General features: G+C 39.8%; 1 protein-coding gene across 2 annotated transcripts in view; it reads right to left on the bottom strand.

The window, feature by feature from the left end:
• Window positions 1-25,030, bottom strand: part of Ankrd42 (ankyrin repeat domain 42) — a 51,802-nt gene extending 26,772 nt beyond the window's left edge. Inside the window, exons 1-7 of one of the 2 annotated variants that reach the window (XM_032893217.1) lie at window positions 24,041-25,030; window positions 20,759-20,922; window positions 15,248-15,355; window positions 11,442-11,561; window positions 7,453-7,588; window positions 2,510-2,710; window positions 940-1,065 (exon numbers count right to left, since the gene is read on the bottom strand). In XM_032893217.1, the coding sequence (XP_032749108.1) occupies window positions 940-1,065; window positions 2,510-2,710; window positions 7,453-7,588; window positions 11,442-11,561; window positions 15,248-15,355; window positions 20,759-20,922; window positions 24,041-24,113 (928 nt within the window). In that variant the 5' untranslated portion in view covers window positions 24,114-25,030. Of the gene's footprint in view, window positions 1-939; window positions 1,066-2,509; window positions 2,711-7,452; window positions 7,589-11,441; window positions 11,562-15,247; window positions 15,356-20,758; window positions 20,926-24,040 lie in introns of both variants that reach the window. The other variant, XM_032893216.1, reaches the window with a different exon arrangement.
• Window positions 25,031-25,586: the final 556 nt, after the last annotated feature.

The raw sequence follows: 25,586 nt of genomic DNA, 5'->3' as shown, positions 1-25,586 counted from the left end.
CCTTTAGGCAAAAAAACAGTAACATACTCTGTATTTCCTGTTCTTAAATGTGATCAAGAAATCATATTTGTGATCATGAATAATGGTGTTTGGTTTAAAATAATTAGTTTAGCCTGACAATTTCATTCTATCTCAGGCAATACAAAGGAAGAATGAAGGAGAAATAATGTCCCTAAAATGGAATATAACAAAAAATTCTGAAAACAAAAAGACAAGAAAGGAAAAGGAAAGGAAAGGAAAGGAAAGGAAAGGAAAGGAAAGGAAAGGAAAGGAAAGGAAAGGAAAGGAAAGGGAAGGGAAGGGAAGGGAAGGGAAGGGAAGGAAAGATAAGAAAAGGAAAGAAAAGAAAGAGAAGATTCTGGCCTGGAGAGATGACTCAGCCATCAAGAGCACTTGTTTTTCAAATCCCAGCCCCAACATGGCAGCTCACAACTGTCTATAGTCCACTATCAGCGGATCTGATCCCTTTTTTAGCTTGTGAAGGTAACCAGGCATGTACATGGTACATACCACCCAGACAAACACACATATACATAAAATAAAATTAAAAATATTCCTTAAAGAAAAGAGCAGGAAATGGTGGCACACACCTTTAATCTGAGCACCCAGGACAGAAGCAGAAGAAGGTGATCTCTGTGAATTTGAGGCCAGCCTACTTACAGGACTATACAGTAAATAAAATTTAAAATAAATTCAAAATAAAATTTAAAAAAAAGAAAAGAGGAAAATAAAATAATTCTTTAAAAAAAACTGTTGCAACAAGGTCCCTTACAACAAGGCATCCACATTTGGCATCATAAAAGTCACTTAACTAGAAATGAGACTGTGTATTCCATATAACATTCACTGCTGTCCACCAGGGTAGGTTTCTGATAGCTTCTTTCAAGGCTAAATAACTCGTAGGATATCACAGCAGAAGCTGAAGCAGGAAGAGCTCACCTTTATGCATGGGAGTTGATCCATTTTCATCACGTTCATTCAGATTAATTACCCCATCGTCTATCAGTTTCTTAAGCATTTCTAAATCACCCTTAAAGGCAGCCACATGGCCTGGAAAGGCTAAATCTGAAAAAAGGTCAACATTTTAGCAAACGCAGGGCTTTGTTCTTTTCCCTACCTAAAGCTGTCACACAATCCAGTTTCAATATTATCTTAAGTATGAAGCTACTTCAGGTGAGTTCAACTGAAACACTGACAAAAAAAAGAATTATAAAATGTCACCAAATGCTACACTGTTTAAAACAACAAAATTACAAATTATAACTTACATGTTATAATTTAACATTTTACTTTGAAAACTAAAAGAATATGAATGGGAGAAAATGTTTGCAATATACATCTGACAGAGTTTATGTCAAGAATACATTAAAAATTAAAACTCTCGACAACTAAAAAAGCCTTATCTTTAAGATGTCAGAAAGTAAAAGATATTTCATTAAAAAAGGAGCATGAGTGACCAGTCCAGGAAAAGATGCTCTAGCAAACAGCATACAACCATTAAAATGGCTACAAAAGCAGAACAGAGTGCCAACTGCCTTTGTTGACAAGGATATAGAGGACTTTGGCGAGCAGTTTGAAAAGCAGCTCCTTGATGGACATGGTGGCACATGCTTTTAATCCCAGCACTTGGGAGACAGAGCCAGGTGGATCTCTGAGTTTGAGGACAGCCTGGTCTACAGAATAGTTCCAAGATAGCCAGGGCTTCACGGAGAAACCCTGTTTCAAACAACCATAAAGAAAGGGAGGAAAGGAGGAGGGAGGGAGGGAAGGAGGAGGAGGGAGGAGGAAGGAGGGAGGGAGGGAGGAGGAGGAGAAGAAAAGCAGCTCCTTAAGCAGTATCTAAAGTTAGATATATACCCAGCACCTGTTGCACTCCTAGTACTTAAGAGGGATAGAAACATATGTCCATGTAGACATAACAGCCACTCTACTGACAAATCCCAAACTGAAAGCAATGCAAATGCTCGCCTCAGTTCAACTGATCATAGAACACACGATAGCAATTACAAATGAATAAACTACAAGTACACAGAATACATATGAATTCTCAAAATGACGATATACAAAACTCTAGAAAATGCAAGCTAATCTGTATTAGCACAAAGCAGTTCAGTGATTGCATAGGGACAGACCATCAGCCCAGGCATAGTCCCACCAATAATGGCTAGGCCCTCTGCCATCAATCGCTAACTAAGAAAATGCCCTACAGGCTGGCCTACAGCTAGATTTTAAGGGGGGCATTTTCTCAACTTAGGCTCCTCCTCTCAGATGACTTAGATTGTATCAAGTTGACATGAAACTAGCCAACACAGTCACATACACTGTTCTTTATATTACTGTCTACATGCTTTGTCTAAACTGCTTCATAATAAAGAGTCTGGATGAATATGGATAGTAAGTAACATGATAACTTTCAATGTAGCATTTGCCTTACAAGTTCTTTGTCTTTGGATTCCATATATTATTACCATTCTCTATTAAAATAAAATATGTGTGGTTAACTACTCACCATCCTGATCATCTAAATGGCTTCCTTCATACTCAGCCCCCTGAATAAACTGTACAATGTTCTGTTTTAAGAACCGATGTGCCAGGTCCAATACATTTTCTCCATTATCATTGAAGGCTTTCAAGGCTTGTACTGCACTGTTCACTCTACTCAGTAGGAACTTAAAACAATGGAGGTGGCCTTCCATGGCTGCTAAGTGAACTGTAAAGAAGACAAAAGAATAGGATTAGTCCTAAAAATGACAATAAAATACCTTGAAAAGCTGGTTGTGGTAGTTTATGGCTATAACACAAGAACCCCTCATGGGAAGGGCAAAAGGAATGCAAAGTTCCAGGCCAGCCTGGGCTACCAGTCCAGCCTGTGACTATTTAGATACACACTGTTTCAATTTTGGGTTTTTTTTTTTTTGAAAATAGATCTAGGCAGGTGTAGTGGTGCACACCTTTAATCCCAGCAATCCAGAGGCATAGGCAGGTAGATCTCTTTGAATTCAAAGCTGGCCTGGTCTATATAATAAGTCCCACAGTGTATACTTAAAAAAATAAATGAAAAGAAAAAGAGAAAAAGCAAAAATGAATGATACTTCTATCATTCTGCATTTGTCATCTTATAATTCACTATTCTTTATAATAAATACAAAAACTTAAGTTAAGACTAGCCAGTCACGAAGGCACAGAACTGCAATCCCACCATATGAGCAGCATAGGCAAGAGTACAAGTTCAAAGCCAGCATGGGCTACATAGCAAGACCTTGTCTCAAAAACAAAGACTGCATACCAAGCACACATTAGCAAACTAACTATTTTCACACTAAATCTTTGAAAGTAAAATAAAAAATTCATTTCTAAATGCTACAAAGGACCAAAACAAACAAATAAGAATGGGATGAACAGACAAAAATTTCAAAGAATTCTTAAAAGTAAAGATCAGACTGAAAGGCAGTCAGAGCCAAAACTTTGGGGGAAGGAGAGAGTTATAAAGCAATGACTTCAAAGATTAAAAGTCCAATATTTGGGCAATCTATGATTAAAGGAAAACAAGGTGGTCCACTGTGCCCTGGCCTTAGAAAGAAAAGTTCTTAAGTCCAGAGGCTAGTTTGCTGGCACATACAATGTATGCTGGGCCATTCTGCAGCCCTACCAAAAGGTTCTCCCTGGAATGAACCCTCCTAAGGGCTTGTTCATCACATACGCTTGCACACTTCACAGATTTCTAACAACATAACAAAACTAAGCTCTTCCCTCAAATTGTCCTGACATTGTCTTCCACATCTTAACTCTAGGAAACTGTCTCCTTCCTATATTGTCCAGGTTTGATTTCCTCTGTCCCTCCCTCCCCACAGAAACTCCTAGGTCTCGCTCAGAATTTACATAGGACCCAATTCCGTCCTGACTTCTCACTTCCTCCATTCAACACCACTATAAATAGTGAACCAGACAGTAGCTAAACCCTGCACTTCTGTTTTCCTTTCCCCAGGCACTGAGATTAAACCCAGGGCCCTGAGCATGCCAGGCAGCCAAAATGACCCGACAAGGCAGTGGTTTCTCAGCCTTCCTAACGCTTCCTAACCCTTTAATACAGCATCTCATGTTCTGGTAACCCCCCAACCATAACATTACTTTTGTTGCTACTTCATAACTCTAATTTTGCTACTGTTATGAATTACAATGTCAATATTTTTGGAGATAAGAAGGGGTCGCAACACCCAGGTTGAGAATCACAGGCTAAGACATAAGTCTGCTCCAATCACACAGTGTTCAAACCCTTTTAGTTGCTTTTGGAATATGTGACATCATCACCTGTTAGTCTGACCTGGTCACACTTATTTGCTGCTATGTAAACCACAACAGCACATGACTCGTCACCTCTTCCTCAGAATAGCCACAAGACAATTCCTTTGGTCTCCACCAACTATCACTTTATCAATAAAGGATTTCCTGACATGACACTCTTTTAAATTGTACTCCTCTACTATCCTCTTCTCCTTTTTGCTATATTTATCCAAACATGTATCCCTATATAATGTTGTATGTTTGGATCATTCATCTTTCCCCTCACTACATGAAAGCAATGACTTTGTACTTTCTGCTCAGTTACCTCTAACATTAAGACATGGGTGACATTCGATATATATAGACCAAATTAGTGTCTTGAGAGGACAAATCTCTCTCAGAGCACATACTCATTATATGTGATGTGTCTCTCTAAGCATCTTTTTCCTTTAATGCTTAAATCACTATAAAAGATTTTTATTAAGCCCCAAATCTGCTCTATAAAAAGTTTGTAGGAGTGTCTCTAGTTACTCAGGAATTTTTATCTATATTATACTATTATAACAAGTATACATATTTAAAACACAAGTTTGATCTTTTTTAATGAGAAAATAGCAAAAAAACAACAAAAATGATCAAACATACTTGAAATGAAACTGACTGTGACCTTGTATAGCACATAAAAAAGTCAATTCTGAGTAGGTTGGAGATATAAACATAAAACTAAACTAATGAAATTTCTCAAAGATAAACAAATGTCTCTGTGATCACAGTAAGCAGGAGCAGTTTTGAATCAAATATAAAAAGTACTAACCACAAAGAGAAGATATTACTAAATTGGACTACATTAAAAGTAAACTTCTATTCATTAAAAGATGTCTCAAGAGTAAAACAATGGAATAGGTATAGAACGGAAAAGATATGTATAATGTATGCAGTTGAAGGCTTTCATCTAGACTCTATGAAGAACCCTTACAGCTCTTGAAGAAGACTCAGAATATAAGGAAGGATGTCTGAACTGGTATATCACAACAGAAACTAACCAAGTAACCATTAAACATAAAGATATAAAATGATGTGCCCTGGCAGTAGTCCTGAGCAAAAATACAAATTAAAATCACCAAGAGATCCAATAACTCAAGAGAATTACTAAGCATAAAACAACTAGTTAATGGCCAGGATTAATAAAATGGGGGCTACTTCAATGATTTCTTCCATATTCCCATTTTACCATCTTTATGAATTTTTTTAGTTGGCATTAAAATAATGGATTTCACTATGATATTTTCACAGTATTATTGTAAACTGCTGATAATCACTCTCCCATTTCTCTTTCTTGTTGCCCTATCCCCAAATAGTTTTCCTTCTGCCTTCTGGTTTCCTGTCTTTATTATACATATATATTTTTATTATACAAATATAGATGTATATTTATAAAGCCTTAATTATGTTTGTCTAAAATTATATTTCTATGTCTGTATTTTATGATTTAAAATCTTCCTTGTATGTGCGCATGTCTCTGTGTGCCTATGTCCAGCTGGAGTTCTAGGCAGTTGTGAGCTGTACTACGTGAGTGCTGAGGCACGAGCTAAGGTCTGCTGTAAGAGTGGAGATGCTCTTACCTGCTGAGTCATGCTCGCAGCCCCTGTGTTTCATACTGCCTTTACATACTTAATTCTATAGGCACTGAAATCTAGATTCTGCATATGAGAGAAATTCCCTCCAGAGCCCAGGCTGGCCTGCATCTCACTATTCAGCACACAGAGTCCCCTAATTCTTGATCTTCCCTTCCCTTTCAAGTGCTGTAACTGGAGGCACACACTACCACTCCCGGCTGCATGTGAAACCCTTAAATACCACTATGGGGTAAAATCGGTACACCTACTTGGGAAAATACAAGCCAGTCACTTGGAGTACTAATATATTATTTTATCACATACAGTTCAAAAGTAGGGGGAATGATTTATAAGCAGAAGTCAGAGATAATTGTGGATGGTAGGAGGTAACCGGAAGGGGTGTGAAAGAAGATTCCAGGTGCAAGAAATAGGTATTAGCTAATCCTAATGGTTTCAATGACGTATCATGTATGAGTACAATGGCTATGCATAAAACTGGGTACTTTTCCATATGTACATTATACTTTAAATTTGTGATGGAGGGTAGAATGTATCTCATTGGTAGAGATCATATGCTAGATTCTAAATTCAATCTAAACACACACACTCGAACACATGAAAACAGAGAGAGAGAGAGAGAGAGAGAGATTTAACCAAACAAAAGAATAAGTTTAAAAAGGATGAGCGCAAAGTAAAATCACTTTCATATATTTAAAAAAATGAATTCACACCAACCAACAAATCTTCACAAAAAGAATACTAAATGTATATGTGCACACAAGTAAGTACAAGTGACCTCACAAAGTCCAGAAAAGGGTATCCGATCCCCTGGAGTTAGAGGTGCAGGTAGGTGTGAACCAACTGAGATGAGCCCTGGAGATTAAACTAAGATCCTCTGGAAGAGCCACAAAAAGCAGCAAATAATTTTAACTGTTGAGCCATTTCTCCAGCCTTCAAAAATCCAATCTTTCTGTTATCTGTCTTTTGAATTTCAATAGAACTTTATATACAATTTATTTAAATTAAACTGAAACTGCTATAACAAACACATACACATGTGTCCCCTAGATACCTAAACAGTAAAATAGTTGCCTGTGTGTCAGAGGTGGGAATTAAAAAAAAAAAAAGTACTAACCCCAGGGCCCAGGCACCTGCTTAACTTATGTAAGCCCTCAGCTGAATCCCACAGGAATACTGAGGAAAGAGGAGGAGAGGCGGGAAAAAAAAAAAATGGGAGTAGGGGGAGACCAGTTCCTCTATTGCTGAGAGCTCAAGAAAAAAATCTCATAGAGTACATAACCCAGGCGTTATAGTAAACAGTTCAAATCAGTTTATCTCCTATTTTAGCTCTGTGAAGAAATATTTTTATTTTTTTATTTTATTTTATATTATATTTTATATTATATTTATTATTTTATATTATTTATATTATTATTATTTATATTATTTTATATTATATTTATTTTATATTTTATTTTATTTTTATTCCTTAAATATGATCAAGCATTTAAATATTTTATCAATGAAAACTGCAATCTTCACTTTAGTGCAATACCGGGAAGGTTTCCATTGTAGTCCACGTCTTCTATGCCACATCCCCATTTGACAAGAAGTTGCAAGCAGCCAAGCCGCCCATGAAAAGCTGCATAATGCACAGGTCTCCATTCTCTCTTGTCAGTCACGCTGGGATCCTACAGGTAAAATTCACTCACTTTCAAAATGGACTCAGTTTCTTGCCATTTGTAAGAAAAATGATAAATCTAGACAATTCTGCAATTGAAAATTAAAAGCTTAAATTTATAGCAATCTTATGATTATACAGCAAATATTTAATGTAGTAAAAATATTTTCTGCACCCACTGATATGAACACATGAACAATGAAGTTTTCAGTGAATTGTTATGAAACAATCTTTTAATGCTGCCTTTAATCCCAGCACTCAGGAGGCAGAGGCAGAGGCAGGCCTCTGTTGAATTCAAGGCCAGCCTGGTGTACAAATTGTTCCATAAAAGTCAGGGCTACACAGAGGAACTCTGTCTCAAAAAAAATGAAGCCAAAAACTCAAAGAAAAATATCACATGATCATCTCATTAGATGCTGAAAAGTCTTTGACAAAATACAACACCCCTTCATGTTAAAAGTATCAGAAAGATCAGGAATCCAAGGCCCATACCAAAACATAGTAAAAGCCATATACAGCAAACCAGTAGCTAACATTAAACTAAATGGAAAGAAACTTGAAGCAATCCTACTAAAACCAGGGACTAGACAAGGCTGTCCACTCTCTCCCTATTTATTCAATATAGTACTTGAAGTTCTAGCCAGAGCAATTAGACAACAAAAGGAGGTCAAAGGGATACAAATTGAAAAGGAAGAAGTCAAAATATCACTATTTGCAGACGATATGATAGCATACTTAAGTGATCCCAAAAATTCCAGCAGAGAACTCCTACAGCTGATAAACAACTTTGGCAAAGTGGCTGGGTATAAAATTAACTCAAACAAATCAGTAGCCTTCCTCTACTCAAAGGATAAAAAGGCTGAGAAAGAAATTAGGGAAACAACACCCTTCACAATAGTCACAAATAATATAAAATATCTTGGCATAACTCTAACCAGGCAAGTGAAAGGTCTGTATGACAAGAACTTCACATGTCTGAAGAAAGAAGACTTCAAAAAGATGGAAAGATCTCCCATGCTAATGGATTGGCAGGATCGACATAGTAAAAGTGGCCATCTTATCAGAAGCAATCTACAGAATCAATACAATCTCCATCAAAAGTACAACTCAATTCTTTGCAGAGACAGAAAGAGCAATTCTCAAATTCATCTGGAATAACAAAAAACCCAGGATAGTGAAAACTATCCTCAACAATAAAAGAACATCTGGGGGAAATCACCATCCCTGACCTCAAGCTGTACTACATAGCAATAGTGATATATATATTAAAAAAAAAAAAACATGCCATTGGTACAGAAATAGACGGGTAGATTGATTGATGGAATAGAATTGAAGACCCAGAAATGAACCCACATACCTATGGTCACTTGATCTTTGACAAGAAGTCAAAACCATATATTGAAAAAAGACAGTATTTTCAACAAATGGTGCTGGTTTAACTGGTGGTCAGCATGTAGAATAATGCAAATTGATCCATCTCCTTGTACAAAGCTCAAGTCCAAGTGGATCAAGGACCTCCACATCAAACCAGATACGCTGAATCTAACAGAAGAGAAAATGGCAAAGAGCTTTGAACATATCGTTACAGGGGGAAATTTCCTGAACAGAACACCAATGGCTCAGGCTCTAAGATCAACAATTGACTAATAGGACCTCAAGAAACTGAAAAGCTTCTGTAAGGCAAAGGACACTGTGGTTAGGACAAAACGGCAACCAACAGATTGGGAAAAGATCTTTACCAATCCTACAACAGATAGAGGCCTTATATCCAAAATATACAAAGAACTCAAGAGGTTAGACTCCAGAAAACCAAATAACCCAATTAAAAAATGGAGTACAGAGCTAAACAAAGAATTCTCAATTAAGGAATCTCAAATGACCGAAAAGCATGTAAAGAAATGTTCAACATCATTAGACATCAGGGAAATGCAAATCAAAATGACCCTGAGATTCCACCTAACACCAGTCAGAATGGCTAAGATCAAAAAATCAAGGGACAGCAGATTCTGGTGAGGATGTAGAGAAAGAGGAACACTCCTCCATTGCTGGTGGGATTGCAAGCTGGTTCAACCACTTTAGAAATCTTTCTGGCAGTTCCTCAGAAAATTGAAAATAGTTCTACCTGAAGATCCAGCTATACCACTCCTGGGCATATACCCAAATGCTCCAACCTATAACAAGGACACATGCTTCACTATGTTCATAGCAGCCTTATTCATAATAGCCAGAAGCTGGAAACGACCCAGATGTCACACAACAAAAGAACGGATACAGAAAATGTGGTACATTTACACAATGGAGAACTACTCAGCTATTAGAAACAACTTCACGAATTTTGTAGGCAAATGGATGGAAATAGAAAATATCATCCTGAGTGAGGTAACCGAGACATACGTAGTATATACTCACTGTTAAGTGGATATTAGCCCAAAAGCTCAGAATACCTATGATACAACTCACAGACCACATGAAGCTTAATAAGAAGGAAGGTCAATGTGTGGATATTTCAAACCCACTTAGAAGAGGGAACAAAATAAACATGAGAAGCAGAGGGAGGGAGGAACCTCGGTAGGAGAGGGAAGGAGAAAGAAAGGAGGTGAGGGTAGGACCAGATATGGGAAGAGACAGGAGAGAAGTCCAGATGGCCAGGAAAATGAATAGAAATAAGTAGCAGTGGAGGGGTGGGGAACTTGGGGAACCACTAGAAAGCCCCAGATGCCAGGGATGTGAAAGGCTCCTAGGATCCTATGGTGATGACGTTAGTCAAAATACCCAACAGCGAGGAGATAGAACCTGAAGAGAGCACCTCCCACAGATAGACATGACCCCCTAGTAGAGGGATGGACCCACCTACCTATTTCAAAAATTTTACCTCTCAATTTTCCTTGTAGGAACACAGCAGAGGCTAAAGGACAGGCCATCCAGAGACCACCCCACTGTGCAATTCATTCCATTCACTGACACCAAACCCCAACACTATTGCTGATACCAAGCTGTGCTTGCAGATAGGAGTCTCGTATGGCTGTCCTCTGAGAGGCTCTGACAGCACCTAAGACAGATGCAGATACTCACAGCCAACCACTGGACTGAGCCTGGGGACCCCAATGGAAGAGTTAGGGAAAGGGCTGAAGGAGCTGAAGGGGATGGCCACCCCATAGGAAGAACAACAGTATCAACTAACTGGACCACCCAGAGGTCCCAGAGACTAAACCACCAACCAAAGAGTACACGGGCAGCTCCATGGCTCCAGCTGCATATGTAGTAGAGGACTTTCTCTGTAGCTTTATCTGGCATCAATGGGAGGGGAGGCCCTTGGTCCTGTGGAGGCTTGATGCCCCAGAGAAGGAGAATACTAGAGGGGTGAGGCAAGAGCAGATGGGTGGGTGGGGGAGCACCCTATTAGAGGCAAAGGGGAGGGGGAGGGAGTGGGGGTTCATGGATGGGAGACTGGGAAAGGGAATAACATTTGAAATGTAAACAAATAAAATGATTAATAAATTAAAAAACAAACATTAGAATAAATAAGTTTTTTAAAGCATTATGAAGATACACACAAATTCATAAAGACATAATTACCTGTTGAATATTTGTTTAAAAGCTTCAGACTTCCCAGTTAAGCTCTGAACCAGCAGTCAAACACAGAACCTCTGAAATATTTTCTATACTGTTCATGATGAGGAGAAACAAAGGGAAATTTCTCTACATTGCTGCATCCATGTTTAAAGGTGGGAAAGTTAAAGGAAACAATGACTTCCCCAAAGTCATAGGAAGGATTCTGCAAGTCAGGAAGAGATAACCAAACTACCAAATGCTAGTCCATCTGCATGATCACACACTATGACTAATTAAGAGGGGTCCCTCACCACTCCACTTCGCAGCATTACTTGTAAAGAAAAAGAGTGTCCATGAGTGGCAGCAAGGTGTACTGGAGTGCATCCACGGTCATCTTGAGTTGCTAGGTTGGCTCCATTGATTATAAGAGCCTAGAAACAGAGAAATGGGAAAAGTATGCATGAATACAGATGGTAAAGTATGAATGGAGATACAGAGTAAACATAAGCAATTAATTTATAATAAGATTATTATACATGAAATGTAAAGTGTGATACATTCTTTAGGTAATCCTAGAATGGGTTTTCAAATCTTCTGTAACACTGCCTGCAGAACTGTAATTGGCTAGTTGAGTTCCAAGTCAATGTTCTTAAATGGTTTCATCCAAATGCATAACTAAGCCAACTTCCATACACGTCATGAACTATAGGATTTCTTCCTATATAACAGAGGAAGAATTAGTTTCACAAGTCTATCAGTCCCAATCAAAACCCAGTGATATATTTTCTGGATATCAACAAACAGATACTAAAGTTTATAGAAAAGCAAAAGACCAGAATAGCCAAGACAATATTTAAAAAGAAGAACAAGTGTCTTAGGGTTTTCATTACTCTAAAGAGACACCATGACCAAGACAACTCTTATAAAGGACAATATTTAGTTGGGGCTGGCTTATAGATTCAGTCCATTATCATCAAGTTGGGAGCATGGCAGTGTCCAGAAAAGCATAGCACTGGAGGAGCTGAGGGTTCTACATCTTGTTCAGAAGGCAGCAAGAAGACTGATTGATCCCTCAGGTACCTAGGATCAGTGTTTCAAAGGCCACCCCCCGCCACTGTGACACACTTCTTCTTATTATTAGCCAACACCTATTCCAACAAGGCCACACCTTCTAATAATGCCACTCCCTGGGACAAGCATATTCAAACCACAAGGTTGGAGGACTGACACTTTCCAAGTTCAAGACTCATTTCAAAAAATCAAAACAAAGTAATACTCGCCAAAGAATAAGCAAATATTTCAATGAAACTGAATAAAGCATCTAGAAATAGACCCACATAAGCACAGTCAACTCTGGAAAAGGAGAAAGATTGTCTTTTTGACACACAGGTGCCAAAACAATTGGGAATCCCGTGTAAAAATGCTGAACATAAGCACAGACCTCACAAACATTTTTAAAAATTTAATGTGGCCAGGTATGGTAGCACATGCCTTTAATCCCAGCACTAAGAAAGCAGAAGCAGAAGGATCTCTGTGTGTTTGAGGCCAGCCTGGCCTGCATAGCAAGTTCTGGTATAGCCAGGGCTATGTAGAAAGACCCTGTCTCCAAAAGAAGGAGGGGAGGGAGGGAGAGAGGGAGGGAGAGAGGGAGGGAGAGAGGGAGGAAATTAATTTAAAATGGACCATGCACACAAAATATAAAACTATAATATCCTAGAGGGAAAAAAATCTAGATGACTCAGGGCTAGACCACTATTTTTTAGATACAATACCAAATGTACAATCCGTGAAAGAATTGATAAACTACACTGTTTTGAAGTTAAACACAAAAAAAGACACTGGGAAGAGAAGAAAGACAGTTCATACGCAGAGAAAATGTTTGTTAAAAGACACAGGCTGATAAAAAAAATATTGTTACCCAAGATATAAAACACACTCTTAAATGTTAAGAATTCAATTTTAACATTGGTGAGGGCTGTGGATGTAGCACACTGGTAACTTTCTTAATGTACAGCAGACCTTGAGATCAGTCTCCAATACTTCCAAAGAATGTTCAGAGCAGACACTGACCAAAGAAGATAAGCATATGAAAAGCCACTACACATCAAAGGCCACCAGAGAAACAAATGTACACAATAGTAAACAGCCACTTTCTACTTATTAGAATGGCCAAAATCCAGAATACTGACAATACAAAAGCTGGTAAGGATGAGGAACCACGGGTTGGGTACTTTGAAGATGAAGGGTAGCTTCTTATAAAACAAAACACAATCTTACCATAATCTAACAATCATACACTTTTATTTATATGAGTACACTGTCACTGTCTTCAGACACACCAGAAGAGGGAATCAGATTCCATTATTGATGGCTGTGAGCCACCTTGTGGTTGCTGGGAATTGAACTTAGAACCTCTTAGAACCTTAAGAGCAGTCAGTGCTCTTAACAACTGAGCCATCTCTCCAGCCCAATCATATACTTCTTAGTATTTGGGTAAATACCTAATAAAATTGAAAACATGTCCAATGAGAGACTAAAATGAATAGTTATTAGCTTTATTCATACTGTCAGAATTGGAACAAAGATACTGTGAGTGGGTAATGGAACAAACATTCAAACAATAAAATACCAAGCACTGAAAGACATTAGTGATCATTAGGTATGCTGGTCCCTGTAATCCTAGAACTTGGGATCCTGAGGCAGGAGGTGTGTCACCATAGGTGTGGGCTTTAAGACCCTATCCTAACTGCATGAATGTCAGTCTTCCACTAGCAGCCTTCAAATAAAGCCATAGAACTCTCAGCTCCTCTTGTACCATGCCTGCCTGGACGCTGCCATGATCCCACCTTGATGATAATGAACTGAACCTATAAGGCAACCCCAATTAAATGTTGTCCTTATAAGACTTGCCTTGGTCATGGTGTCTGTTCACAGCAGTAAAACCCTAAGACAATACCAAGAGTGAACCCCAATGTAAACTTTCATGTCAGATGAGTGTGCCGTACCTCCAGAGATTCACTGGCTGGGAAACCAACCTACCAATTCAAAATCTATGTATCTTCTGTCCAATTTTGCTGAACATACCACAGCTCTAAAAATTAAAATCTATTCTAACAAGTGATCTCTTAGTACATTTTTTTCACTTGGTGTTGAGAATGGAACAAGAGCCTTACCATGCTAGCCCTGGCTGTACCGTGCCGCTACTCCGCAACTCCTTCCTAGTCAGTTCTTTTCTTCCCACTCAGAATTACTATTTTAACCAGTCTTTATTTACCAGTACCTTAGCAAAGGATTACTCAGTCATAATTCCTACCAAGGGTTTTTTAAAAATAATCCTCATGACTGTATCTCATCTAAACAGTCAATCAGTCATAAATAATATACTGAGTACTTACTGTGTTTTAGGAGTCATAAAATAATAACTAATGATTAGAAATAATAATAATAATAATAAACAACTTATCAACCTAGGGAATGAGGACATTTGTAGGGATAAATAATCAATTCCACAAAGAAGACATGGATAAGGAGCAAGCACGTAGCACAGTACCAAAATAAGCAATATAAAAAGTCTAAAGAGGGAAGAGGTCACTGTGGAGCAGAAAATGAAAGTCAAGGCACAGGGAGTGACCTGAGCTAATGCTTGTTGGAGAGAATAATGGCACTAGAATAGTGGCGATATGTATCCGGTAAAGCTTCACTTGACTCATTTCCCCTAGAGTTACTATTGTATTTTCTCTTTGCTCTCACTGCCTACCTTCTGGCATTAATGCCCATCACTTTGAGAGCTAAAAATTGAACAACAAAAATGAAACAATAAAAACATTTGCAAAGAAAAAAAAAAAAAAAAAAAAAAAGCAAGCTACAAAGAAGACACTCCAGACATGACTGTGACATCACTCAAAACAGCCCAATTACTTCATAGATTTAAAAATCTCCAGTTACATATCATTTAGCTGGTATCAGTCGATCCTTCCTTTCAGCATAGAAATGGATCAAGAGCTGGACCCAAAAGAATAATGGCAATATCCCAACAGAGCTATGGTGAAGTAACTAAATTAAATTAATTTAAAAAGAATTTAAAAAAATAAAGAAAAACAGTCACCAAAATCCTTACCTGCAAGCAGGCATCCTGACCCCGGATGGCAGCTACGTGAGCTGCTGTCCATCCCCTTGTAGTTGTCTGTGTGGAATCCGCACCATTCCAGAGTAGCCAGTGAAGGCACTAAGAGAAAAATAAACCAGATGCTTTTAGTATTTTTATAACTTTTAAATTTAGTCTGTTATAAGATTCTTATTGTAGCATGAGAAACAACAGATGAGCATTAAGCCCAGTGTAAGAAAATAAAATGCACAAACACCGAGGCCTAGCAAGCAACCCTGACTTCACTGTTAAGAAAGTCAGAAAAAGTAATGGGAACCATAGCAAACTGGAAGACACATTCCTTGTCTACCAGATACACTTGATACTGAATTATTGGCATTTCTTGCTATGAGTGAAATAAATGCTAGTCCAATAAATATACCACTTAGCTAATAGTGTTCATGCCAAAACAAACCAATCTGTGAGCCAAGTTCCCTCAAGAGCTGCCAATTGTCAATTACTATTACCTTTTTTATGTTTCTATTCCACAGCTAGAAAGAGAGCTCCGCAGTTAAGAGAACTTGCTGTTCTTCCTGGAGACGGGAGTCCGTTCCCAGCACTGATGTCAAGTAGCTCATAACCCTCTCCCTCTAGCTCCAGGGGAATCCAACACCTCTCTGGGCTGGGTCAGAACACGAATGCACATGCACTCGTATGTGCACACTACCATACCAAATGAAAAATATAACAAATCTTTTCCTTTCTTCTCAAGAGTTTCAGTCCTGCAATGCTGTCCAAGATGGCCTTGAACACTGGATTGAAATGAATCCTTGCTTCATCCTTCCAAGTAGCTGGGAACACATAGCTAGCACTTAAATTCCAAACTTCTACAATTCTTCGAATGGATCCAGACACTTCTGTATCAGAACACACTGTTACTGTGATAGTGTCCCTAAAATGTATATAGCAGAGGTTTTAAAAAGGAGAAACAGCCAGTGAAATAAAACCTGAGTGTCTTAAACTAAACCAAATCTCACTGTGTGATTGTACCTAGAGGCCTGGGCTGCAGAAGCTGTTACTATCTTTCAATGTGGAACTTTCCAGGTTCTACTGGAAACAACTGACCATCTTTGACCCATTTTTAAATGTTTAAGTAAGCATGAATGCTATGGGCACTACTCTTTTTTTTACTGTTCTTTTTATTCTATTTATTCATTATTTTGTCTTCACAGTTCACATTCACCTCATGGAAGTAAAAGGACAACTTGTGACAGCTAGCCATTTCCTTCCGTCATGTAGGTTCCGGGGACTGAACTTTAAGGTTGTCAAATTTAGCAAGAGGCACCTTTCCTTGCTGAGTCCTCTTGCTGGCCCCATTTTTTAAAGAGCTCTACCTGACTAACGATCATGAGTCATTCATTTATTCACCAAACACTTGTGGAAACAATACTATGTGTTAGAATTGTTAGCTCATGGAAATCAAAGCCATGATAAATACCCATGTGCTGCTTTAGCTCCTCTCTTGAATAACTATGTAAGGAAGCTGCTACTGCATAAAAATAATGTACATTCTACATTATAACAAAGTATTCAAATGTCTGCTAGATTTGATTTTACCTTCTACCGGAATGCATGAGGGCCTCAGGATCTCTGCATTCTTGGGCATGGCACTGTCACTTTAGGGACAGTTTTATTGTTTTCACTATTCTTATGCATATGTTGGCTTCTCACTGTAATCTTAGTTTGCATTTCTCTAATAGTTAATGATGTTGAACTCACAAGGCTCAATTGCTACCAATCAACAACACATCCTGAGAAAACATCAACATTTGCCCATTTGTGTGGGCTTTTTTTTTTTCTTTTTGCGGGGGCTGAGGGGCATTTACTGTTCAGTTTTAAGTATTCCTTATTTAAACTAGTTGCAATTTTCCATCAAGTATATGATTTACAAAGATTTGATTCTGTTTTTAATATAAGTCTTATAAGTTTTATATTTAATTATGATATATTTTGGATAAATCCTATATGGAACTATATGTGGGTTGAAATTGGCATTCATTTCACATGAATGTTCAACTGGGACAACTAATAAAAATGTTATTTGCTCTCCATTAATCATATTTGCCTTTGTTAAAAACTCATTCAATCAATCAATAGATAAGTACACAATGGCAGCAGTTAGGAGGGAGGACCTGGTGTTAGAGCCCAGAACCCACACAATGGCTCACAACTGTCTGTAATTACAGTCCCAGTGCCCACACGATGGCTCACAACTGTCTGTTACTACAGTTCCAGTGCCCACACGATGGCTCACAACTGTCTGTAACTACAGTCCCAGTGCCCACACGATGGCTCACAACTGTCTGTAACTACAGTCTCAGTGCCCACATGATGGCTTACAACTGTCTGTAACTACAGTCCCAGTGCCCACACAATGGCTCACAACTGTCTGTAACTACAGTCCCAGTGCCCACACGATGGCTCACAACTGTCTGTTACTACAGTCCCAGTGCCCACACAATGGCTCACAACTGTCTGTAACTACAGTCCCAGTGCCCACACGATGGCTCACAACTGTCTGTAACTACAGTCCCGAGGATCTGACACCTTCTTCTGGCCTCTGACAGCAGTAGGCACATACATGGTGCACGAACATACATGCATGCGAAACTTCCATACATGTAAAATATTAAATTTTTCAAAAGCAAATTAAATAGTAGGTGCATAGCATGTATCTAAAGTCCCAGCTCATCAAGAGCCTGATGCAAAAAGGATTTCTTCAGTTCAGTAGTTTGAGAGTACAGTGAACAAACATACTGAGACCAACCAAATTTAAAAACTGGAAAATTTTACAGGGCTTCAGAAGCTGTTGAAGGATGGACTTGGGCAAGACTTTCACATAATCAATAACAAAATTAACAGTGCTGTCAAAACTGACCTTTTTAAGTCTGGAAACTGAGCAAAGGTACATAACAAGATGTATAGCACGTACTTGAGGAAATCTACTGACGCTTGTCTGGGGATGTAGCTCAGCTGGTAGAGTTGCCATAATCAATGTCCTGAGTTAGATCCCCAGTGCTGCACACACGCGTGGGTGCACAATGTAATCCTAGCATTTAGCAGTGAAGGCAGGAAGAGTACATGTTAAAGAGCTTCAACTATAAAGGAGTTCAAGGTCAGCCTGGGCTATAATACAATCTGTCTTTTTAAAAAATAAAAAGTAAATGAATTCTTTAAAGGAGATGCTGGTGAGATGACTCAACAGCTGAGAACAGCGGCTGCGGCTCCAGAGGACCAGGGTTTATGTCTGCCTTCATGCCAGGTGGCTCACAACAGCCTATGAGTCTGGCTCCAGGAGATCTGTCTTTTCTGGGCTCCTCAGGCACTTTCACAAATGCACATCATTGCAGACATACAAACACATGAATAAAAAACAAAGAAAATCTACTGGATCTCAGCTAGAAAAGGGTAGCGCTTCCTCTTCAGCCTGGGACTAGAGCTATCTATCCATGCCCAACCTTCATAGAATAGTTTTACTTGGTTACATAGTACAATTTCCCTACAAGAAGGACAATTTCTGAAAGTGAACCAAGAACAAAAACAATAACACTAGGCCCAGGTATACTTTAGAGAAAAACTCCAGGCTCAGTAGCCAAGAGCCTGGGAAAGATAGCATCAGAGATAGTCTGAAGTCCGGACTTTAATTCCATCACTTAGGAGGCAGAGGCACTGGAAGGTGGATCTGAGTCTGAGGCCAGCTTGATCTAAAGGGAGTTCCAGCCAAGGCAGGGCTACACAGTGAGACTCTGTCTAAAATATAAGTAAATAAAATCATTTTCAAAGCTTTAAAAATTATGTGAAGGTAATCAGTAAGGCTGAATGAGTACCAGGAAGAGAAAAAAATTTGCAAGGTCTCCTGTTTGAATGTGGCAGAATAAAGTCAGGTTTTTTGGTTTTTTGAAGGGTTTTGTTGTTGTTTTGTTGTTTTGTTTTGTTGCTTCTTTCTAAAGTCAGCCAAAAAGCAGAAAGAAGGAAAGAAGGAAGAAAAGAAGGGAGATAAAATTCCACTTTTGATGAACTAGTGATAACTCAAACACAAAACATGGAAAACTTGCCAGAATGCAGACTTTTGATACAGAAGGAAACAGAGACCTACAGCTACAAGCTGACAGAGGAAAAACAAGGCACATGTCTCCCTCGTGAGCGGGATCCACTGACACATCAAAGTAAAAATTCCTGGTCACTTCAACTGAGGCCACACTGACACAGGGATATTATCTGATCCAGATCTTTTTGCTTGAAGTGGAGTAGTCAAAAACAAAGAACAAATCATACAGTCATGTGCACAGAAAAAAGTATGTGTATAATTGTTAGGAATAGATAAGGCAGCTTTGTGACTAAACCTACTATAGTCTATAGGCAAATAAAAGATACTAGCTATTGGAAGCATACGACTTTGAAACATGCAAAATTCCAATTGCCCTTTTATATAAGCCCAAGAATTAGACCTGTAAAAAATATTCATTAAGGGGTTGGGGATTTAGCTCAGTGGTAGAGCGCTTGCCTAGCAAGCGCAAGGCCCTGGGTTCGGTCCCCAGCTCCGAAAAAAAGAAAAAAGAAAAAAAAATATTCATTAAGCATTATTTATACAAACTAAAAATTGAAATCAACTAAGTATTAATGGAAAATGAATAAATTCTATAATTCTAAGAATAAACTAAGAATAAGCCTGAAACAACAGACTAAAGGACATATATAAAACCACATGGCTTAAACTCAAATGCATATTGTTGAACAAATGAAACGTGGAGAATGGTCCACACAGAATTGCTATCTGTATAATATCAGTCAAAAGAATTATGTAACAACGTACAATAATTGCTTAAAATATAAGTGAGTCTAATAAATGCCAAAACTATAGAATATTTCGCTTTCTGAAGAGGAGTGACCCCTAAGAAGTGATCTTTGGGACTTTAAACTCACTATGCTATCCTCTACAAGTTAGCCTCTCTGCTTGTCTTTAGAACCTAGTCACCAGATTGTAAAGAAGCACAAACTAACCCAGAGCAGAGAGAACTTACAAAAACATCTAGTTGGAAATAAAGCACTCAGTCTATATCCAGCATCAACCACCAGATATCTGAGTCAATGAGACTTCAAGAGAGTCTGGCCTCGTCCCACTACTTTTGTTCAGTCCTGGAAAGTGAATTTAGGTTCTTGTGGTATGTCGGGCAGGTGCTCTACCACTGAGCTATATCCCCTGCTGTCGTCTTTGAATCTTCTGACCAGAACCCCAGACACGAAGAAGCAAAGCTGTCCTGGCAATTCAATTTCTTAGCTAACTCATAAGCACTGAAAGCAGTCACCTTACAACGCTAAACTTAGGTCTAATTTGCTAGAGAGCCCTACTAAAGAGCACTCAAGTAACAGATCAAACATAAAAGATTACTTTGAGTGCCAAGCATGAAGTCTTTTCCCTGTACACTAAATTTAGAAAGTATAATCGTCAACTTATTTAGTTTAATAGTAGTTATAAATTCTTACCTCTAAACTTCCAGAATGTGCAGCCCAATGTAAAGGAGTAAACTGATGGAGCGCATCCACTTCATTAACGTTGGCTCCACGTTCCACGATGTCTGAAAGCTGCTTGACATCGCCAGCCCGTACTGCGTCATGTATGCTACCAAAGGGCACCTTGTTCCTGGAACCTACTGAAAACCCAAATTTCTTCAACTATATTACAGAACTGTTTAAAAAAAAATAGGACTACAGCAATGAACCTGAGAAAGCACATCACTTTAGCTTTCTGAATAATTTACTACAAAATTTAGAGTAGTTTAAAACAAAGAACAAATCACACAAGCATCCTTGTTAACAGAGGAAAGTTTATGTGTATACATATCAAAGATAGATAAGACAATGTTGTGACTAGGAAAAGACAATAACTAATGTAAGCATACAATGTTGAAACATGAGAAATTCCAGCTGCCCTGATATACATTCCCAAGAATAAAATTTGTATAAAATATTCACTAAGCACTGTTTATATAAACTAAATACTGAAACCAACTAAATATATCTTAATCATACTCTAGGTTCTAGTTCTGAGATACACAAGATGAACATTGTCCCACTATTCCTCCTACAAAAGAACTGAATATATCAAATATTAACAATCGCCAGCCATGGTGGAACATGCCTTTAATCCCAACACTTGGAAGACAGAGACAGGCAGATCACTATAAGCTTGAGGACCCTGTCTCAAACAAAAACAAAAACAAAAAAACAAAAAACAAAAAGAAAAAGAAAAAGAAAAAAGAAAGAAAAGAAAGAGGGGCTGGAGAGCCTTCTGTGGTTAAGAGCACTGGCTGCTCTTCCAGAGGACCAAGGTTCAGTTCCCAGCACCCATATGGTGGCTCGCAGCCATCAGTAATTGTAGTTCCAGGGGATCCTCTGGTTTTCATGGACACCGAGTGTGCATGTGGTTCATGTACATAATGCAGGGAAAACACTCATACACATAAAATGAAATAAGACAGTATAAAAAAAAGACAGGGAGGAAGAAGAAAATAAGGAAGACAAAGAAGAAAAGAAAGAAAGCAATAACTTTTCTTGGTCCTAGCAGACAACTAAAGTCTCAGGTGTAATTGACATCCTAAATCTAGATAGACAAGCATACACAGAGAAATATAGTTGAGTTCTGTTTACAAATACTGCCAAAAGTCAAAAACTGCTAGAAGCTAGAAGTGATCATTTGAATGACTTGCCCAGGCTGTGTCATGGTTAGGGACCCTATTACTGTGATGGAAGACCATAAGCAAAAGTAGCTTAAAGAGGACACAGTTTATTCCAGTTTCATGTCCCAGTCACAATCCAACATGAAGAGAAGTCCCCCTTAGACAAAACGGAAGCCAAGATAGAAAGAACTGGTACCAAACAGGGTCACAACAGAACCAAAGATGAGTTATGGAAGAGTGAGCGCATTGCCCTGGCTATGGGTACTATGGCATGCAATTAAGGGTAAGAAGTCTGAAGGGCAGGGAATTCCAAGAGTTGTCCTTTTTTGTATGGTGTATGTTAGTATGCCTTTGTGCTCTCATAGCAGTTATATGGTTCTTGCTATGGTACTGAAACATACAACTAAATCTGAGCCATCAGGATTAGCAGTGTCTGTGGGAAGAATCTCAGGACTTTGGCCTTTGTCTGCGCTGTATGGATTGCCAAGCCTAATTAATGAGGGACGTGGAAGTGCTGTAAAAACAGTTAAAAGTTTACAAGAGGGATTGGGGATTTAGCTCAGTGGTAGAGCGCTTGCCTAGCAAGCGCAAGGCCCTGGGTTCGGTCCCCAGCTCCGAAAAAAAGAAAAAAAAGAACCAAAAAAAAAAGTTTACAAGAAAATTTGCAAGTCTTTGAGATTAAAACACAAGGGTCAAGATTGTCAGCAAGCATAGCAGAGGTTGCCTGGACTCTGTTATGTGTAGTTAGAAATGTATCTTGGGTGTCAGCCAAGTAGGAACCTGTTTCTGTAAAGGAGCAATGGCAATGAGAAAGGGATATGTGGCTAGCATCCTCCATGTTAGTCTCTGATTTGGCAAGTAAAATAAATAAGCAAGAGAATGAGGTGGAGGTGTTGGCTTGATGCTTCTTAAGGATTAGGCTCGAAATCTTAAGGAAAAAGAAGGAAAGAGACTACAAGTTAGGCCCACACTCAAAAGCCCTTCTTGGGATTCATGAACTTGAAACCATGGGAAGATTCAAAGAGTGAGGAAAAGATGGTAAAAGCAATAGAAGATACCCACAGGTCAGCAGCTCAACATGTCTTTTGAATATTCTTTGCAGCTCAGCTACCTTTTTTCTGAGCCTGACTCTCCAATTTTGTTTACTCTGGCAGGCAGGGAAAGGCCTAGTGAATCTGATCAGTCTTAGGAAGTCATTTTAAGTGGTTTACCTCCCTGCTTAAGGAGCTTCCTGCAGGATAGACTTCTTTAATCCTGGGACAGAACTGTTACACATTTCACACCTTTCTCCAGCTCTTACGTTCTTTCCTTTCCCTCTTTCCCAATGCTGAGCTAGAAAAAAATCTCTGAGGGAAAAAGCTGCAGAGAGTCTCTGAGACCAGCTGCTTGGAAGAGGTTTAGACCAACCGAGTTGCCTAGAAAAGACAGTTTCCAACCTGTTGAGCTGCCTGCCAGCTGGCTCTTTGTATGCACCAGGTTTCCCAGCTTTCCTGAGCTGTCCACCCCATGCTGGGGTGAGTTTTGGTGAGGCAGCTGTCTTTGAGTCATTTGTTCTCCTGTAAGTATCCCCTTACCCACATTCCATCAAGTGATCCCAATAAAACTCATTGGTTCACCAAGTTGAACTGGTGTTACCCAGTACTTTGGTTTGTTGGGATGCTTATCTGGGGTAAGTGGGATCCCTATCTGGTTCTTCCCAGGAAAAGTTTTGTCACACAACACCCTCAGAAAGAGGAGGAAGAGAGATAGATGAAGAAACAGAAGAAGCTGAAAGAATGAAAAGTTAAAAATTAGATGGATCTAATTTGACATCTCCAGTGTCAAATGTCTCAGAAAAAAATTGACAAATATCTATATTTAACAAATGATGTCTGATATAAGTAAAATATCTGACAGACAAATGATGTAGAAGAGGGAAAGCTCAAATAAGGGAACAGGCCAGGTGAGTAGCTTTGGGAATCGGTGGAAATAAAGGGGAAGAGGGATGACAGTAAAATGAAAAGGTCAGCAGGGCCTCAGGTGGATGCCCTTTAATTAGAAAAGGTGTTGTGGCCTAAACAAAGGATGACAGCAAAAAACTGTGACTCACTTGAGTCTGCAGTCTCCCTACTGGACTTGGAGGGACCTGGATTAGACACACCAGGCACAGTGTGGTCTTTCATCCTCGGACTTGGACTCTGGGGAGGAGTGGAGCCCAGGTCCCTGCTGCTGAGCTGGTCTTCACTTGCTCCCACGCATGGACCACTGCTGTAAGAACTGGACTCCTCGTCGCTGGTGCGTGATCCACGATCCTCCCTTCTCTCCCAAGGGCCCCTTAAGCGGGAATCCTCTTCGCTTTCTCTCTCCCATAAGCCACAGAGCCGGTGGCTGGATTCTTCACTGATGTTCACCCTAGAAGAGTCTCTGGCCTCGTAACTCCCTTCATCACTTACTCCTTCACAAGAACTGAGGCAGTGGCTGGCATCGACACTTGCTCCTTCCCAAGAACCGCTGCAGTCCTCACTGTCTCGGATCCCGGAGTCACTGGTTCGGAGCCCTCGAGTTTCAGGGACGTCCACCCAGGCGTCTTTGTTGACGGTTGCCCTCAAGTCGCAGGGATGCAAGCCAGCGACTTCACCTAGGCTCGCGTCGCCACTGCGTTGGCCACTGTCGCCCCTCACAGCTACCCATGGGCTGCTCTGCAGGTAGCCATCCTGTTCCCTAATTCTCTCCTGAGAGACGCAGCGGTGCTGCCTTAGGTCTTCACTGGGTCTTCTCGAGTCCCTTCGGGAAACGCCGCGGTCCTCACTTACTCTTACTGAAGAGATCTTGGTGTGGCGGTTCCCTCCTTCTAGGCTTCTGTCTCTAGGGCTGTGGCAACAGAATCCCTGCTTTTCCAGGACCTTCTCCCTAGACCCGGAGCCGAGGTAGCCGTGCGGACCGCGGACCGCACACGCACGGCTGCTGGCGCGGAGGCCGCAGTCTCCGGTCTCCGGGGCACGCTGGTGGTTGTGACGGCAACCGCCGTCGGCAGGAACGCTCTCCTCAGAGTTTTTTTTTCCAGAGTCTCAGTTCCTGCAGGCTGGAGGGCGTGGCGGCGTGGCCGTCACTTTGGAAACGAGTACACTTCCGGTGTTCAGTCACTTCCGTATCCTTTATGAATGCGTCACTTCCTGCTTCCTTCCTTTCACCTTTTTAGGTGCTTCGCCCGTGGAAAGCCGCGCGACTCTGGTACCTAGTGGTTTTCGGTGGGTTTTTATTGTGTTTTGTTTTTGTTTTGTTTGCTCAGCCTCACAATAGCCTGACAAGGCTTGTTTCTGGAATCTTCTGTCACGGGTATCGCCCCCAAATGGAGGTTCCAGGACTGCGGTTCGCGGAGCTGACCTGTGTGCCGCGCCTCAGGGGCCTTTTCGTCCTTGGCAAGCCTGGTATACTATTTCAGTGCTGGTTTGAAAGAAAATCTATTTTTGCCCCATGGCTTCGGAAACAGAGAAAAATCCCTAAAGGGGACGGTAGCAGGTGCAGTCCCTGTCATTGTTGAATGTGTGCTTAATGTCGGGCTCTTGGATGTTCGCTTGGTAGGTATCAGCCTCACCTTACAGATTGTAAGATACCACTAAGTTTGCTAAGACAAAACAGCGGGTAAGTTCTAAAAA

This window comes from Rattus rattus, chromosome 2 (assembly GCF_011064425.1).
Source record: "Rattus rattus isolate New Zealand chromosome 2, Rrattus_CSIRO_v1, whole genome shotgun sequence".
NCBI classification, from domain to species: domain Eukaryota; kingdom Metazoa; phylum Chordata; class Mammalia; order Rodentia; family Muridae; genus Rattus; species Rattus rattus.
The sequence above is the reverse complement of the archived record's forward strand: the minus strand, read 5'-3'. Positions and strand labels throughout refer to the sequence as shown.